This window comes from Bubalus kerabau, chromosome 10, assembly GCF_029407905.1.
Source record: "Bubalus kerabau isolate K-KA32 ecotype Philippines breed swamp buffalo chromosome 10, PCC_UOA_SB_1v2, whole genome shotgun sequence".
Classification (NCBI taxonomy): Eukaryota; Metazoa; Chordata; class Mammalia; order Artiodactyla; family Bovidae; genus Bubalus; species Bubalus kerabau.
The window spans coordinates 57,603,603-57,620,642 of NC_073633.1; the positions used below are offsets into that span (position 1 = coordinate 57,603,603).

Consider the following 17,040-nt stretch of genomic DNA (forward strand, 5'->3'; position numbering starts at 1 on the left):
CCAATCCCTCCCAGCATCAGAGTCTTTTCCAATGAGTCACCTCTTCACATGAGGTGGCCAAAGTACTGGAGTTTCAGCTTTAGCATCATTCCTTCCAAAGAACACCCAGGGCTGATCTCCTTTAGAATGGACTGGCTGGATCTCCTTGCAGTCCAAGGAACTCTCAAGAGTCTTCTCCAACACCACAGTTCAAAAGCATCAATTCTTCAGCACTCAGCTTTCTTCACAGTCCAACTCTCACATCTATACATGACTACTGGAAAAACCATAGCCTTGAGTAGATGGACCTTTGTTGGCAAAGTAATGTCTCTGCTTTTGAATATGCTATCTAGGTTGGTCATAACTTTCCTTCCAAGGAGTAAGCGTCTTTTAATTTCATGGCTGCAATTAAGAGGTTACATGATGTTTATTCCAAAGACTAGACCAAAGTTTCCCCCAATGTCCTCTACATCTGCTTTCTTATCACTAGGTAAGTTTTGCTACCAAGAAGCCACAACATGGGAAATCCTGAACAGAGATTATCATGAACTGAGAGACCCAGTGTGTCCTGTGCCTCATCTCCACTTTGAGAACAAGCTCTGTCCCTCATGTCCTGCTGACACTGCATCCAGGTTACGTGAAAAACTGTCACTTCTTAAATTGTTATTTTAGGGTAAAGCACTAGCCTCCAAAACACAATTGCAGGCTGGGTTAGAGGCTTGGTCTCCCTGACACCACAGCACTGGAACAGACCGCTGCGGAGCATGGATGTAGAGAGCAGACACTCAATACATATTTGTGGGATGAATGACCGCATAAAGATCCTCCCCTGAGGGAGAAACTCCTAACAGTCACTTCAGAATGTTTCAGCAACAAACCCCTTTTTTTCGAAGTAACTCTTGTGCAGAAATACAATACATGAAAGCAGAAATAGAAGAACAGCCCTGTTTGAAGGGAAAGAAGAGAGGAGCTGACTAACTCTGTAGTTCCCTGGCTCCTTCCCCTCCCGCAGGTGGCTGTGTTTGGCCAAGTGGGTGGTGATGGCAGGGCCCATGGGCAGCCATCATGGAGACCACGCAGTGTGGGACAGCAGCCTGTCCTCCCCATCAGCTGCCCCATGGGTAGACCTTATGGAGAGGACCATGTAGCCCAGGCTATTCCCCTAATTCTTAACAGCACTTCCTTTCATTCCCAAACATATTCTGATTCGTGCAATAAAACATGTGGGTATACAACCTGTATATTGTTGTGTACTGTATATTGTGTGCATATACTATATACTGTATATATACTGCATATCAAGGCTGTATATTGTCACCCTGCTTATTTAACTTATATGCAGAGTACATCATGAGAAACGCTGGGCTGGATGAAGCACAAGCTGGAATCAAGATTGCTGGGAGAAATATCAATAACCTCAGATATGCAGATGACACCACCCTTATGGCAGAAAGTAAAGAAGAACTAAAGAGCCTCTTGATGAGAGTGAAAGAGGAGAGTGAAAAAGTTGGCTTAAAGCTCAACATTCAGAAAACTAAGATCATGGCATCCAGTCCCATCACTTCATAGCAAATAGATGGGGAAACAGTGGCTGACTTTATTCTGGGGGGCTCCAAAATCACTGCAAATGGTGATTGCAGCCATGAAATTAAAAGACACTTACTCCTTGGAAGGAAAGTTATGACCAACCTAGACAGCATATTAAAAAGCAGAGACATTACTTTGTCAACAACGGTCCGTCTAGTCAAGGCTATGGTTTTTCCAGTAGTCAAGTATGGATGTGAGAGTTGGACTGTGAAGAGGGCTGAGCGCTGAAGAATTGATGCTTTTGAACTGTGGTGTTGGAGAAGACTCTTGAGAGTCCCTTGGACTGCGAGGAGATCCAACCAGTCCATCCTAAAGGAAATCAGTCCTGGGTGTTCATTGGAAGGACTGATGTTGAAGCTGAAACTCCAATACTTTGGCCACCTGATGCGAAGAGCTGACTCATTTGAAAAGACCCTGATGCTGGGAAAGACTGAGGGCAGGAGGAGAAGGGGACGACAGAGGATGAGATGGTTAGATGGCATCACCGACTCAATGAACATGAGTTTGGGTAAACTCTGGGAGTTGGTGATGGACAGGGAGGCCTGACGTGCTGCGGTTCATGGGGTCGCAAAGAGTCAGACACAACTGAGCGACTGAACTGAACTGAACGCAACCCACAAGGCACTCTCCTCTAGAACAGTCTAGGCTGTATTGAACACAATCTGAGAAGCACAGGTTCAAATGAAAACAAATTCATTCAGGAAATAATTTGTTGAGTGACTTCTGGGAGCTGTTCGTGGCTCTGCTCCTGGCACTGGGTAGGAAATCTCACCAGAGCCAGGAGCAGACTCATGGATGAGCGAGGGCTCCACACTTCACATATGGAAGGAGCACTGAGACCTCCAAGGCCTTAGAGGTTGAGCTGCAGAATAAGCCAGGCCTGGGGACAGGAGGGACACTGCCTAGAGTCCTTGGTCACCCATTCATTTTCTTCCAGGGGGCCCCTCAGCTCTTCATTTTCAAACCAGACAAAAAGACCTTGGGATCTAAAAGAGAAGCTAAACAGTGAAGCTTCTTTTTTAAATAATTAATTTTGGGATTGTGCTAGGTCTTCATTGCTGCATGCAGGTTTTCTCTAATTACAGTGAGCGGGGGCTACTCTTTGTTTTGGTGCTCAGGCTTCTCACTGCAGTGGATTCTCTTGCTGTGGAGCACGGGCTCTAGAGCGAGGACTCAGTAGTTGCGGTGCACAGGCTTAGTTGCCTCGTGGCATGTGGGATCTTTCCAGACCAGGGATCAAACCTGTGTCCCATGCATTTGGCAGGCAGATTTTTGACCACTGGACCACTGGGGAAGTCCCCAACACTGAAGCTTCTCAAGCCCCAAACCTGCAGGCATCCCAAGGGCCCTCTCAGTACATAAGGGCAGTGCCATGATGAGGTCTCGGCAGCTGAGGCCACTGGGATTGAGACAGGAGGCCTGGGGTGTGTATGGGGGTGCCCCCAATCTGCACTGACAGCTCTGAACACAGAAACCCTCAGTGCCGTCAGGTCAGATCCCGCGGGGTTGGCCACAGAAGGGTGCCAAAACCCAACAGAGAAGAGAATGGAGAAATCAGAATGGGAGAGCTGATGATGGAAGGAGAGAGAGGAGGAGGAGGCAAGAGGAGGAAACGGTGAGCAGGAGATCCATGCTCCTGTACTTACCTTCATTTTCAGCAGCTTGTTCTCAACCTGCGCTGCATCTAACTGCCTCTGCTTCTCCCGCAGCTTGTCCATGGAGGCTGTGTACGTCTGCTGCAGATTTCTGATCTGATCCTTGATGTTGCTGTTCTCCAAAGTAACATCCACAAGGGTTTTCTGATGGGATGAAAATAAAAACCAGATCTAGCGGTGTGAGAAAACGGGCCAGAACACACCAGGACATCCGTTTGTCATTAACTGTTGAGGGAGACATCAGCAACAGGAGCTACAAGCCTGGGCCCCTGGTAGTAGAGCGCCTGAGGGCCCCCTGGTGGTCAGGAGGTCTGCTGCCCTGTACTGAAGCCAGCCAGCTTCCCCATAATTCCCCATCACTGCTGCCAACACCACGCACCATTACCTAGGATGGATGGAAATGGATCAAACCCTTTTCCAAGGAAAAATGTTAATGACACATAATTTCACATGTAAAGAAATTGGGTTTGAAAACAATAAGTACAGAAGAACCCCACTTTGAAAAAAAAGCATAAGCATCTGTTCAAATGCCCAGGGGAAAAAAAAAAAAACTAGGAGGTTGTAGTTCTTGCTGTTGTTTAGTCACTAAATTGTGTCCAACTCTTGGAACCCCATGGACTGCAGCCCACCAGGCTCTTCTGTCCATAGGATTCTTCAGGAAAGAATACTGGAGTGGACAACCATTTCCTTCTCCAGGGGATCTTCTTAATCCAGGGATCAAATCCATGTATCCTGCATTGGCAGGCAGATTCTCTACTGCTGAGCCACGGGGGAGAGAGGGGAAGACTAGGAGAGTTACCAAATTCAAATAACCACTTTCACTAGGGACAGGAGTATGGATGGTATTACCTTTCTTCTCTGTTAAAATCTTCTACATTTTCCAAATTCCTAAGTCAGAAAACAAAATAGGTATTTTATAAAAAGGAGGTATTCCCCCTTTTTTCTTGAACAGGCTGTTTACTTCAGTACCTGTAGACGAGCTGCCAGAATAGCAACAACATGGCTGAGGCTACTATGATGCTGCATGCACTTCCCTCAGGCAGAGAAGGGTAGTGATGAAGGGAGGACTGGTGAACAGAGTCTGCGACAAGTGCCTGACAAGTGTCAGACGCCTGATGCTCATTAATCCAGACCGCCTACTGAAGTAGGAATGCTTAAATTAATACTGTTGCTATTTCATGCTTAACTCTCATTACAGAGGAATGGCTTCCACAAACCCAGAATTCCTAGCACTAGACACAAGGCAACTTCTACCCCCTCCTACCGCCTCCTGAAGTTACCTACAACTCATATAGAAGAGCTGGAAATTCTTCTAATATAAGATGTTGGTGTTGGACTCACTTCCTAACACCTGTGTCCTCTTTGTAGCTGGCCAGTCTCTGAAGCTCCTCCACTCCTGATCCTCCACCTTGGATAATAAGCCTCATTCCTAAACCTATTCAAGTCAGTAAAAAAGGATTTTTAATGGTGGTATATAGGTATGAAAGAAAATACAGAAGCCATTTGGAGGCTGGAATCACAGAACATTGGAGATGCAAGGAGCTTGAAAAGCCACCTGGCCAAGCAATCTCTCTCCAAGTCCCACTGGCTTTACAGAGACCAGTCCTGTGCTCAGAACCTGTATCAGATGCCAAGAGACCAGGACTGGAGCTACACACATTGTTCAAGTCATTTCTGTTGGTCTCAGTTTGTTTATCCATCAAACAAGGGGGTTGGAGATCATCTCAATCGTTCTTTCCAGCTTTGACATTCTATAAAATCGAACTGAAGACCTGGTCTTATTGTCATTAATAATGAAAATGGGGTAGACTAGACAATGGAAGAAATTAGAAGTTAATATCTTCAGACCCATCTGAGTTTCCTGGCCATGAGACAGTATCTTTCTTTCCTCCACTCCTCCCCTTCCCCTGCCTCCACCCACTTCTTCTTATTTTTCTCAAACAATAATTTTTAATCTTTTCATTATAAGGCTCCTCTGACTGCCCTGGAATGAGAGACTAGACCATGATGAGGAATCAGTCAGGGTCCCTGGGTTAGGGTGGACCCTGTTCTAACAGCTGACCTTGGAAGTGAATGCCTGGAATGTCAGTGATGGGGACAAAAATGCTGCCTGCCTGCCTGCCATTCCAGTAAACAATGAATGCTGCTGGCCATCAAGCCATCAGCCAGGGCAGCCCACCTGAAAGTGTGCCGTGAGGGGAATTCAGGATGGGAAAAAGCAGGATACTAGGCCTAGAGAGTTAAGATGCATACCAAAGAAATAATGTCCATGAGCCCAGACTCTTATATCTTATCATACATAGAAAAGCATTAAAAACATTAACTTAAGATGTCTCTCTTTTGTGATTAACAGCAATCTTCTGATGTTTGACTACATTTTTTTTTTTTTTCCAGCCAAAACTCCTGTATATCCTGGTCCTCCCTTACTTCTTTGGAACAGTTCCTCAGAACTCTCTGAGAGACTGAATCCTGGGCTATAGTCCTCAGGGAGGTCTCTGAATAAAACAGAACTCTCAACTTTTAGGTTGTATATTGTTGTTGTTGTTTTCAGTCAACAGGGGGTGGCAAATCAGAAGTATGACGGGGAAGAAAAAAAAACACAGATACCAACCAGATGTGAAGTCAGGTAAGATACAGCCTTTCCTGGTTGGCCAGGGTGAGAACATGTCCAGGAGAGAAGGAAAGGGAGCCTGGACAAACCCCCTTGATGGCAGGAGGAAGAGAAAACAAAGGCTACTGAATAAACCAGACCCAAAGCAGGGCCTGGCATGAGGCCAGGGAAAAGCTGGCATGCTCTAAGGGGAGCCAGGAAAAGGGTGGGACTCAGAGCCCCACCAGAAATGGGCTTCCAAACAAATCCAAACACAAGGTCTGCCCCACTGTGGGACTATATCCTAGCTTCGATGCTGGCACTACCGCCCAGTCAGCGGTCAGCAAAAAGTACTGGATCCTAGGGGAAGTGGATCATCCCAACATAAAATTTGTTTGCTTATCTAGCAAACTATTTACAGAGAACCAGAAAGGATATGAAATAGCTTGTGTGAACTTTGAAGAGGAAGGTAAAGAGATAAGAGCCACATAAAGTTGGAAGGGGACAGAATCTATTATTTGCATGTTTGGAAATTAAAGCCCGAGGAGGCTGTTGAATATAATGTTGAATCTAATGCTTGGCTCTGAACATTTTCAAATTAATTTGCATATTACATGGAGGGCTCAGTTGAAAGAGTAATAATAGGCAGCATGTGAGGGATTAACTCCCAACAAATCAAAGTAATAACGAGAAGAATCCCCTTGATGTGAGTTGACCACACACATCTGCACACGTGCAGGATCCTGACTCTTTTTGGCATCCCTGTCTGGCACTACTAGGTGTTCTCTGGAAGGCACATGATTTTCTCTTTTAATGCAAAATAATTTCTACATTAGGAAAACATGCCTAATAGCTTTTGGGAGTTACTCGTCATGAATAAATGAGGATTGCCTTGGGTTAAGGCCATCTTTCCTGTGACTGGTGAGACTTCTCCTAACACTGCAGCATGAGGGAGATATGGGTGATATGTTGTTTCAGGCACTGATGCTCAGGACCACTCAGATGTCTAGTGGGACAAGTGACATCACTAGCGCTGAACTCAGGATCTAAACCCCCATTTAAATAAGGACAAAACCAACTGCAGCTGCAAGGTTGGGAGTCTCAGCTTGGAAGCATTTCCATCAGCTTCCTTCCTTAACCGTCTCCTTGGCTCAGCCTTTACTGTGGCCGAGTGTATTCTGAATAATGAGCCGAGAACATTCTGTGACTTACTCTAATACAAAGACACAGGGCCCACCCTTGGCTAAGCTCATGTGCGATGGAACAGAGGACAACCCGGCCAACGGGGAGCAGGTGAGTACCTGCAAGCTGATGGAGTCTGACGCCAACGCCGCGTTCATGGCATTAAAACTGTCCAGGGCTGACGACTGGGTTTGGATGTGATTCTCCAGATAGTCCTGCTTTGCCTGTGAAACCTGGACAGATTGAAGAGACAGTTACACACAACCAAACCATACATGCTCACAAAAATCTTCAGCTAGGTCACAACTTTCTCCTGAGGGCAGACACATCAGGGTCAATGATACTTCAAGTACAGCTTGACATTAAAAAGTCAACATCTGCATGACCCAGAGAGCAGAAAGGCAAGACAACTTTTCCCCTGGATGATTCACTCGTTCCCCATCAGGGCCTCACTTACTTCTCACAACACTATGCAGCTCCCAGAACATGCCTTTTTATAGGGAGGAAAGGGAAGGAGAGAAGTTAAGGGATTTGAATGCAAATGTATAGCTACCTTTACAACTAGAATCTAGTTGAATACGACTTTGTACAGTCTTGCTTTTGCCTACTCACCATAGAAGGAATATGCTCTGGACTCACCCAGTTCCCAGGAGTTGTTTTGTGGCTGCTGCTGTTGTTGTGTTGTCTTTGTTGGATGTATATTTAATGTGTCTCAGAGTTTCATCAGAGCCCAGTCTTAAGCTAGACCTTAAAGAAGGGCTGGGTATATAGAAAGGCCAGGAGGCAATAGAACCAGAGGTAAGGTTCTGGGAGGCTCAAGGGTTGATCCTGTGAGGCCTGTGGGAGCCACCGGAAGCAGTCAGGCATGAGACAGTGAGAAGTGTACCCTTGGGAGAGGGAAGAAATAGCAGGCCAGGGGCAGGAGGTGTGTTCCTGCTCAGGGCACATTCATACAGCCAATAAGTTAGCATCTTTTTTTTTTTTTTAAGATTATTTTTGATGTGGATCATTTTTAAGTCTTTATTGAATTTGTTATAATATTGCTTTGTTTTATGTTTTGACCTTTGGCCTATGAGGCATGTGGGATCTTAGCTCCCCACCCAGGGATCGAACCCACATCACCTGCATTGGAAGGTGAAGTCTTAACTCCTGGACCACCAGGAAAGCCCCAGGTTAGCATCTTAACCTGGCTCCAGTCTGCGGTGTGACCCAGAGGAGGAGGAGACTGCGGGCAGAGATGGAGCTCCTGTGACAGTCTAGACGAGAAAACGAGGGTGTGCAGGAGGTGCCAATGGAAAGCAAGGGGCAGAGACCTGCTTATGCATGCAAATCCAGTCCTCTGGCTTTAATTACAGTCAGCGTCAGTGGATGGCAGAGTGAATTTCCATTGGCAGGTGACAATTTCACAAATCTCTTCCTACATGTCAATGAGAATGACAAGCTGGATATGCCTGTATACTCCCAGCCCATGTAATCAAGGCAGTAGGTCTTACTTAAGCAAATAATTTCACAGCCCAGACATAAACTAGACTCTAATACATGACTGTTGGAACTGTGCTCCTTTACTGCAGATGTTAACTTTTATGGGAAGTATGTCATACAGAATATACTTTTCCTTCAAGGTTATTAACCACAAATATTCTTTTAAATGTTTTTCCCATAAAGCATTAGCTACGTTAAACCAGAGGAAGCTAATTTTTTCTTTAATTTTGAGTAGGCAATATATTCCTAGAGTTCAAACATTTTAAAAGTAGAAAAGGCACTAAATATTTCTAAATATTAGATACTAAACAAAATATTTTTTCACTCCTGTCCCATCTGCTCAGTTACCACCATGCCCACTCGGCACCTCAAGTAGGAACCACTGTTAATTACTTTCTTGATGATCCTCCCAGTAATTTTTTGTACACACACAAAACAATCTAGATATATTTATTTTCTCCTCTTAGTTTACATAAATGGTAGTATACTACACATGACATTTTCCTGTGTCTTGCTTTTTCACCACTTACTCTGTATCTTTGAAATTTTTCTGTATCTTTTTGAAGAACTTATTCATTTTTATTTTTTTACAACTCTGTGATTGTAGAGATGTAATATATTTTTTAAATTTTCTCTTTCTTAATGGACTTGTAAGGTTTCCAATCTTTTTACTATTATAAACAATGTTTAACAACTGAGTTTATACATACATCATTTCACATATGTGAGAGTTTTTCTATAGAATAAATTCTTAGGAAGAGAAGTGCTGTCAAAGGATATAGGCATTTGTAATTTGGGTAGATATTCCAAATTGATTTTGCTAAAAGTAATGCAAACTACATTCCAAGCAGCAATCTGCCTGTTCCTCTATAGCACAGCTAATACAGCATCTTGTTCCACTTTTGCAGTTTTGCCAGTCTGCTAGATAAAAATGACATCACAGGATCGTTTTAATCTGAGTTTCTCTTATTGAGAATGAGGAATTTAAGATCTCTTCATCTGTCCTTTACTATAAATTACCTGTCACAAATATTTTGCTTATTTTTATGAGGTGGGGCCTTTTTCTTTTTGATTCATGGGCGCTTTTTAAGTACCCAGGATATTAGCCTACTAGTCGCTCAGTCCTGTCTGACTCCTTGCGACCCCATGGACTGCAGCTCGCAAGGCTCCTCAGTCCATAAGATTCCTCAGGCAAGAACACTGGAGTGGGCTGCCATTTCATTCTAGAAGCCTACTACCTATAGTATGAAGGCAAATAATTTTTCCCAGATTGTCATTTGCCTTTGGTATTTTTGCCAGTGCTAGTCTTCATTTTAATGTAGTAAAAATTATCAGTGTCATTAACTCTTCCTTTAGTGATTTTGGAATTGCATCTCTTCATAAGAAAATACCTTCCCTTCTCCAAGACTATAAAACAATTCACATATATTTTCTTCTGGCACTAAGTTTAACAAAATCTACCCAGAATTTGTCCAGATACAAGTCTGTCCCAACAGCATATACTGACTGGTCTATTTTCCTCCCTTCATTTCATGAGCCACATTTATCATAGATTGGGTTACATTTCTGGGCTCTTTTTCATTAATGTCTATTTATTTATGTGCCAATACTATACTGTTTTCATCTCTGAGGCTTTCTCAATTTCTTGTAATATTAAGAGGGCTAGTCTCCTTCATTGCCTTTTTCTCCCCCTAGAATTTTAACTCTTCATATTTATTTTCTGTACACCATGGAACCACCTAGTTCAGTTGTAAAAGAACAACATAAAATAAAAATCCTTTAATACTTTTACTGGGTAATATTAAATTTACATATCAACACAAATGGTATTAATGTCTTATGATGTTGAATCTTCCTTTCCAAGTACATGATATGTATGTCTTTCTACTTATTAAAATTTATTTCCAGATTTCTGGCAGTTTTTTGTTGCTTTTATTTTCTCTCTAACTGGTTTTTTGCATATTGCAATCTATTTGTCTATGTCCATTAATATTTTACCCTGATACTTTACAGAATTCTTCTGTTTAGAGCAGTTTTTTCATTGGTTCGCTTGAGTTTTCTGGATATGTAGTCATACAATTTGTAAACTGTGATAGTTTTTCATCTACCTGTCCAGTTTTTATACCTCTAAATCTATTTCTCTTGCTAAATTCCATGGCTAGTCTCTCCAGTACAATGTCATTTAAAAATAATAGAGCTGGCTTCCTCGTCTTGTTCTTGACTTTGGAGGGAATGCTTTGAAAGTGAAAATTATTCTTGCCACAAAAATTTTCCTTCAAATAATAAACTTCATTCTATGATAATATTCCCTCAATTCATGTAAAATATGATTCCAGGGACTTCCCCGGTGGTCCAGGGATTAGGAATCTGCCTTCCAGTGCAGGGGAGGTGGGTTCAAAATCCCTGGTCAGGAAACTAAGATTCCATGTGCTATGGAGCAACTAAGCATGTGCCACAACTGGAGAGCCCACGAGCTGCACCAAAGACCCACTGCAATCACGTTCCTATGATTCCACTCACAAGGAACATGATAAACTCAAGTATCTTCAGGCACTAGCAACTGAGAGGGAGTTCTAAGCCCTAGCATCCCTTCACATGATGCTACTTACTGACAGTTCCTGGGTGAGCTGTCGAATCTTCTGTCTCATTTCATCATAGTCTCCATACATTCTCTTTCTTACTTTTTCCAAAGTGGCTCTCACCTGCAGCCCACAAAAATGCTGGTTAGAGATCAAGCTACAATATTTTCATGTGAGATTTCCAAAACATTTAAGAAACCCTAATGAGAGAAGGTCCTCACAAAAAAATAATCTTAGGAACAGGACAATTGGGGATATTAAGAAAGAGTATCACAAGGGAATTATCCAAATAGTGATAATAATAAATACACACTGTGGATCATATATAATTATTAATAAATATTAATTATTAATAAATATTAATTATCAAATAACATGCTCTGAAGAAAAAATGGTTTATTGAAATTTACCTACCACCCTAAAAATCATATTCAGGCAGGATTTTCCCCTTTTCCTATCACATATTTTTATAAGTAGGAACTGTTTAACTGGTCAACTTCGTAAATACATGATTATTGTTGTTGTTGTTGTTTTGTCGCTCTGTCATGTCCAACCCTTTTGCAACCCCATGGACTGTAGCCTGCCAGGCTCCTCTGTCCATGGGATTCTGCGTGCAAGAATACCAGAGTGGGTGGCCATTCCCTTCTCCAGAGAATCTTCCAACCCAGGGATCAAATCCATGTCTCCTGTATCAGCAGGTGGATTCTTTACTACTGAGCCACCAGGGAACCCAAAACACATGACTAGGCAGACCAAAACAAAAAACAAAAGAAAGGCACCTCTAATTTTCCCTATCACTATCTTGACTGCCAAAGAACAAATAAATGTTTGGAATGTAAGGAAGCAAAGTATGAGCTTAGAGAGCCCATAAATGTGAAAGTCAGTTCCTCAATAATCACCAACACTACACAAGGCACTAAATATAAGAAAAGTCATGGTGATTCCCCCAAACACCTGTTTATACAAACTCTGTTTAAATTTCTCTATAATACCACTTCCAAAGGAGTAATATGGCCTTAAATATATTCTCAATAAAAACAAAAAAAACCGAACAAATAGTCTCTATCTTCACTCTTCTTCTGGTGCTGCCTTGGTTGAATGAAGAACTCAGGGATTCTCATACAAAAAAAGCAGCCTCAAAGGAGCCCTCTCCAGAAGGCTCTGGAACTTCTATCACAGGAAAGGCTCAAAAGCAGCAGTTTGGTTAGAATGAGGGGTTAAGTAGAACACAGCACGTGGGGACTTAATTTTGAAACTGTATTTATACAACTAGCACATTGCTTTAAACTGCATGTTTATTAGGAATGACTGGATATTGGTGGAGATTTCAGGGCAGGAGAAGGCAAGTCACAACACCTTGCCCTTCCCAAGTGAATTGTAATGATAGAGTCTACTTTCTCACCATTGAAAACAAACATTTTGGGGGAAATGAGGCCAAAAGCAACAACCTTTTCATTCTGGGCAGACAGAACGGCTTTCATCTGTGACCCTGAGATGGTTCTCAGCCTACTCACTGTTGGGGAGTGGGTGGAGTTGGATGTGACTCCCATTGGCAAATACTGCTAGAGTCCACCCACAAGTGAGGGAAGGCGCACAAACCCATAAACACACTCAGGAATGAGTAGCCTGGGATGGATCTGAAGCCAGCCCCAGAAGGTGGAACCAAAAAATTGATTTTAAATTGTAGATCACAGTGGAGGTTGGCAATTCAGGTCAGAAATTCTCATGTGATTTGGACACCTGACAGCCTGAACCTACAATTTTGTCTTGGACAATCTGCAATTCACCAATCTGCTTAGCAGGTTTACCTCTGAAGTGGTGCCATGTTATTTGGGGCATCTCAGTGAGAAAGGCATAAGCATTTGCATGAGAAAAATAGGGGCAACCAAAAAGGTACAAGCTGTCCCTACATAGAAACATAGGAATGGGCTACTCTGAATGGTTAAAAATGATCTTCAGGGTTTGGACGACGGGGGCTCTGAGGTTGACAGGTGTCAGACAGGCTCTGCCCGCTTGTGTATGAGTATGGCTTGTCTGGCTTTTCTTCATTTTCTCTGTTAAGAATTTATTATCTTTTTTATTCCTTAAAATTGTACAACTATCCAAATCTTTCAAGACACATTAAGAAAGGTACATTTATTATTTTTTGATATTTGATAAGAGATGTTCTTCTCAAAAACTCAAAACAAAAGCTGACCACACGTGATTGAGTCCTGCTGGCAAACACAGCCAAATAAAACAGAGCTAGTTTTGACCTTAACGATCCCTTCTCAGCCCCCATGATCTGAAAAGGAGAAAACTGAAGCTCAGGTAGGGCAAAAGTTTGGCTGGGTCAAAGAGCTGGACCTTGAACCAAGATCCATGGGGACTCCATTGCCCATGCTGCCCCTGCTTCTCATGAGTACATTTTAGTCCACAGGCCAGTGTCTGGGACAGCTCATATCCTTTCTGTCTAATCATTCTGGTTTGACAACAAAGGCATTATTCAATCTAGGGAGACACGGGGTAGACCAAGAAGGAATGGAGATGATGGATGGATAGAAGGAAGGAAGGAGGGAAGGAGAAGAGAAGGAAGGAAAGATAGATAGATGATAGATAAAAAGAAAAGAAAAGATTACAAGGAAATACTCCAAAATGTTAACAACTGTTCTGGTTGAATTGTAGAATTATGGGTGATTTTGTTTTCTTCTTCATACATCTTTATATTTTTCAAAAGTTCTCCAAAGAACGTACACTTTAAAAGAAATGTAATATTAATTACAAAGAAATGGTATTAATTGGCCTGGGTTGGACAATGTCTATTGTGGTTGACTTCCCAGCATCTGTTTCAACACAACTGATTGGCCTGAACCATCAAACCAATTCCCAAGGCCCATTCCCCTTGCCAGTGATGGATTTGGGAATGGGCATGTAACCTGGGTCCTTACCAATGAGACACCAGGGCAAGTCTGATGACGGGTCTCTAAAGGGTAACCAGAGATGACTGTCTCCTTTTCCCTCTCCAGACACCATCATATTTTCAGATGATGCTTGAGCCTAAGGCTGAAGGAGGAAAGAACTAAGGGAATCTCAGAAGTAGAACTGGTGCTTGGAGAGCCCTGCCGGGAATGCACCTATCCTTAGACTTATCCCCACATGAGAAAAATTTCCTTGAAGAGTTGGCTTTTCTGCTACCTGTAGCCAAAAGTATCCAAATTTATACAGCTATCCAAACTCTTATATTCAGTTCATTTCAGTCGCTCAGTCGTGTCCAACTCTTTGCAACCCCATGAATTGCAGCACGCCAGGCCTCCCTGTCCATCACCAACTCCTGGAATTCACTCAGACTCATGTCCATCGAGTCGGTGATGCCATCCAGCCATCTCATCCTCTGCAGTCCCCTTCTCCTCTTGACCGCAATCCCTCCCAGCATCAGAGTCTTTTCCAATGAGTCAACTCTTCGCATGAGATAGCCAAAGTACTGGAGTTCCAGCTTCAGAACCATTCCTCCCAAAGAACACCCAGGACTGATCTCCTTTAGAATGGACTGGTTGGATCTCCTTGCAGTCAAAGGGACTCTCAAGAGTCTTCTCCAACACCACAGTTCAAAAGCATCAATTCTTCAGCGCTCAGCTTTCTTCACAGTCCAACTCTCACATCCATACCTGACTACTGGAAAAACCATAGCCTTGACTAGACGGACCTTTGTTGGCAAAGTAATGTCTCTGCTTTTGAATATGCTATCTAGGTTGGTCATAACTTTCCTTCTAAGGAGTAAGCATCTTTTAATTTCAGGAGTGTCCAATATAATAAGCAAAACTACCTAAGAGCCTCCTTATCATACATGGAAGAAAAAAGCTATTTGGTCTACTGAGTTTCCTTACTTAATAACATATTGAACTTCATTCTGTACCTCACTGCAAAATTACATGTGTGCTTCCCTGGTGGCTCAGACGGTAAAGAATCTGTCTGAAATGCAGGAGACCTAGGTTGGATCCCTGCTCAGGAAGTTCCCTTGGAGAAGGAAATAGCAACCCACTCTAGTATTCTTGCCTGGGAAATCTCATGAACAGAAGAGCCTGGAAGGCTACAATCCATGGGGTCTCAAAGAGTTGGACACAACTGAGCGACTAACACTTTTCACATCACCATGAAGATCTGTAATGGTTTTCCATCCAAAATGACAACGTTTAGAATTATTTAAAAATGACTTATTACGTTCATATCAGAGCTTCCAACTCCACCCTCTTAGATGCTACAAGAAGACTATAAAACAGAAAAAAAAATCCTTAAACTACTCACATCTTTGATATAGTTCATCTCTTCTTTCAGCTGATTGGTGGTCCACCCATACACCACCATTTCTTTCTGCTGGTTTTGATCTGATCTTCGCACCACACCATAGACAACACCCTGAGGGAGTTTCCTGGTCGATTCTCCATTGCTCAGGTCACGATGCTGAAAGAGGGGAGGAAAAGAGAAGAGAATGATGACTCTTGAGGCTTTGTAGAGGCAGCTATCATCATGGGCCCACTGAACATGGTTATGCAGGTTGTGCCCAGCACTGAGATGCCTGGCAATGGGGGAGGGGGGGCACTGCCAGCAGAAATCCAACCTGGTCTCTACTCACCAAGTCATAGTTGGCCTGTGCCTATCTTTCCCCTGGAAGACCAGCACCTTGCCCTAATTTCCACCAAAGCTCTGTCCCTTTATCAAGCAGCACTCTGCAGGAACCTATCTTCCCAGAGAAGGCACCTTTTTGACAAAGGTGCCTTCTGACAAAGGACTTGTGCCATCCCTGATAGCAAGAGTGAGTGTCTGAAATCTCACATTCTTGGTAAAGCTGTTTGTATGCTGGTTCCTCTGTATGACTTCATCATCATCACTAACTGTGTGGCCTGAAATCCAGGAGGTTGAGATATGTGGGGGGAAGAATGCTGACAGCCATCTGGCAGCCAGATTGTCCTCTGACGTTAAAGCTGACCCTGGAGCCAGTTCTGAGATAGGGAGGTGGGGTCCCCTGTTGTGACTATTCATGAAATACTTCTGAAAAGTCAGGCAGAGGCAGCATGACATCACTCCAAAAGAATCCTCTGCTCCTTGGCTCTCTCAGTTAAAACTCCCATCATTGCTGAAGTGCAAACACACTTGGGAAGGGGGGACGTGGCCAAGAGAAACTAAGATTTACTGAGCACCTTCTATAAGCTAGACATGTTCCTACACATTTAATCTTCACAGCCACACCACAACACAATGACTGTCCTTTCCACTTTATAGCAGAGAGAACTTAAGTTCAGAGAGGTCAAGTCTCATCTCTTGTTCATGGTCACACACCTAGGTTCAAGCCCAGTTCTGTCTGATACTAAGGACACCTCCCCATAGGCTTTGTTGGATGTAGAGGGACAGAGTAGGCCATCACAACATGGAAGAGAGGGGACAGGAACAACTTAAGACGAGGGGCTGAGATGGTAGAGAAAAACCAGCCTACGTCTAATCTTCCTTGGGGCTGACAATGTCACAGGGCAGAAGGCTGAGTTTCATACCGGTAACTTTGCTCTTACACTAATTTTTAAACCACCTTTGCATAAATTCTTTCTATGCACTTGCAAAACATCTTTGACATATAAAACTATAATGTGTATGTTAAAATCATTCATTTGTGGCAGAATAGTAAGTCCTTTATGATCCCATTCAATCAAAGCTTGTAAAAGTTACCAAATTATTCATCATTAATGACCTCTAAGCTGGGGCTTCCCTGGTGGCTCAGACGTTAAAGCGTCTGCCTGCAATGCGGGAGACCTGGGTTCAATCCCTGGGTTGAGAAGATGTCTTGGAGAAGGAAATGGCAACCCACTCCAGTACTCTTGCCTGGAAAACTCCATGGATGAAGGAGCCTGGTAGGCTACAATCCATGGGTTCACAAAGAGCTGGACACGACTGAGCAACTTCACTGGTACTGGTAATGACCTCTAAGGAGGGGATGGTGGGGAGGAGCAGGGATGCTGAA

General features: G+C 43.2%; 1 protein-coding gene across 3 annotated transcripts in view; it reads right to left on the minus strand.

Annotated features, from left to right (window-relative positions):
* Nucleotides 1–17,040, minus strand: part of MYZAP (myocardial zonula adherens protein) — a 124,100-nt gene that overhangs the window by 70,490 nt on the left and 36,570 nt on the right. For all 3 annotated transcript variants that reach the window (XM_055537832.1, XM_055537830.1, XM_055537831.1), the window contains exons 3-6: nucleotides 15,336–15,491; nucleotides 11,085–11,177; nucleotides 7,113–7,226; nucleotides 3,213–3,365 (exon numbers count right to left, since the gene is read on the minus strand). In XM_055537832.1, coding sequence (XP_055393807.1) covers nucleotides 3,213–3,365; nucleotides 7,113–7,226; nucleotides 11,085–11,177; nucleotides 15,336–15,395 — 420 coding nt within the window. In that variant the 5' untranslated portion in view covers nucleotides 15,396–15,491. The remainder of the gene's footprint in view (nucleotides 1–3,212; nucleotides 3,366–7,112; nucleotides 7,227–11,084; nucleotides 11,178–15,335; nucleotides 15,492–17,040) is intronic.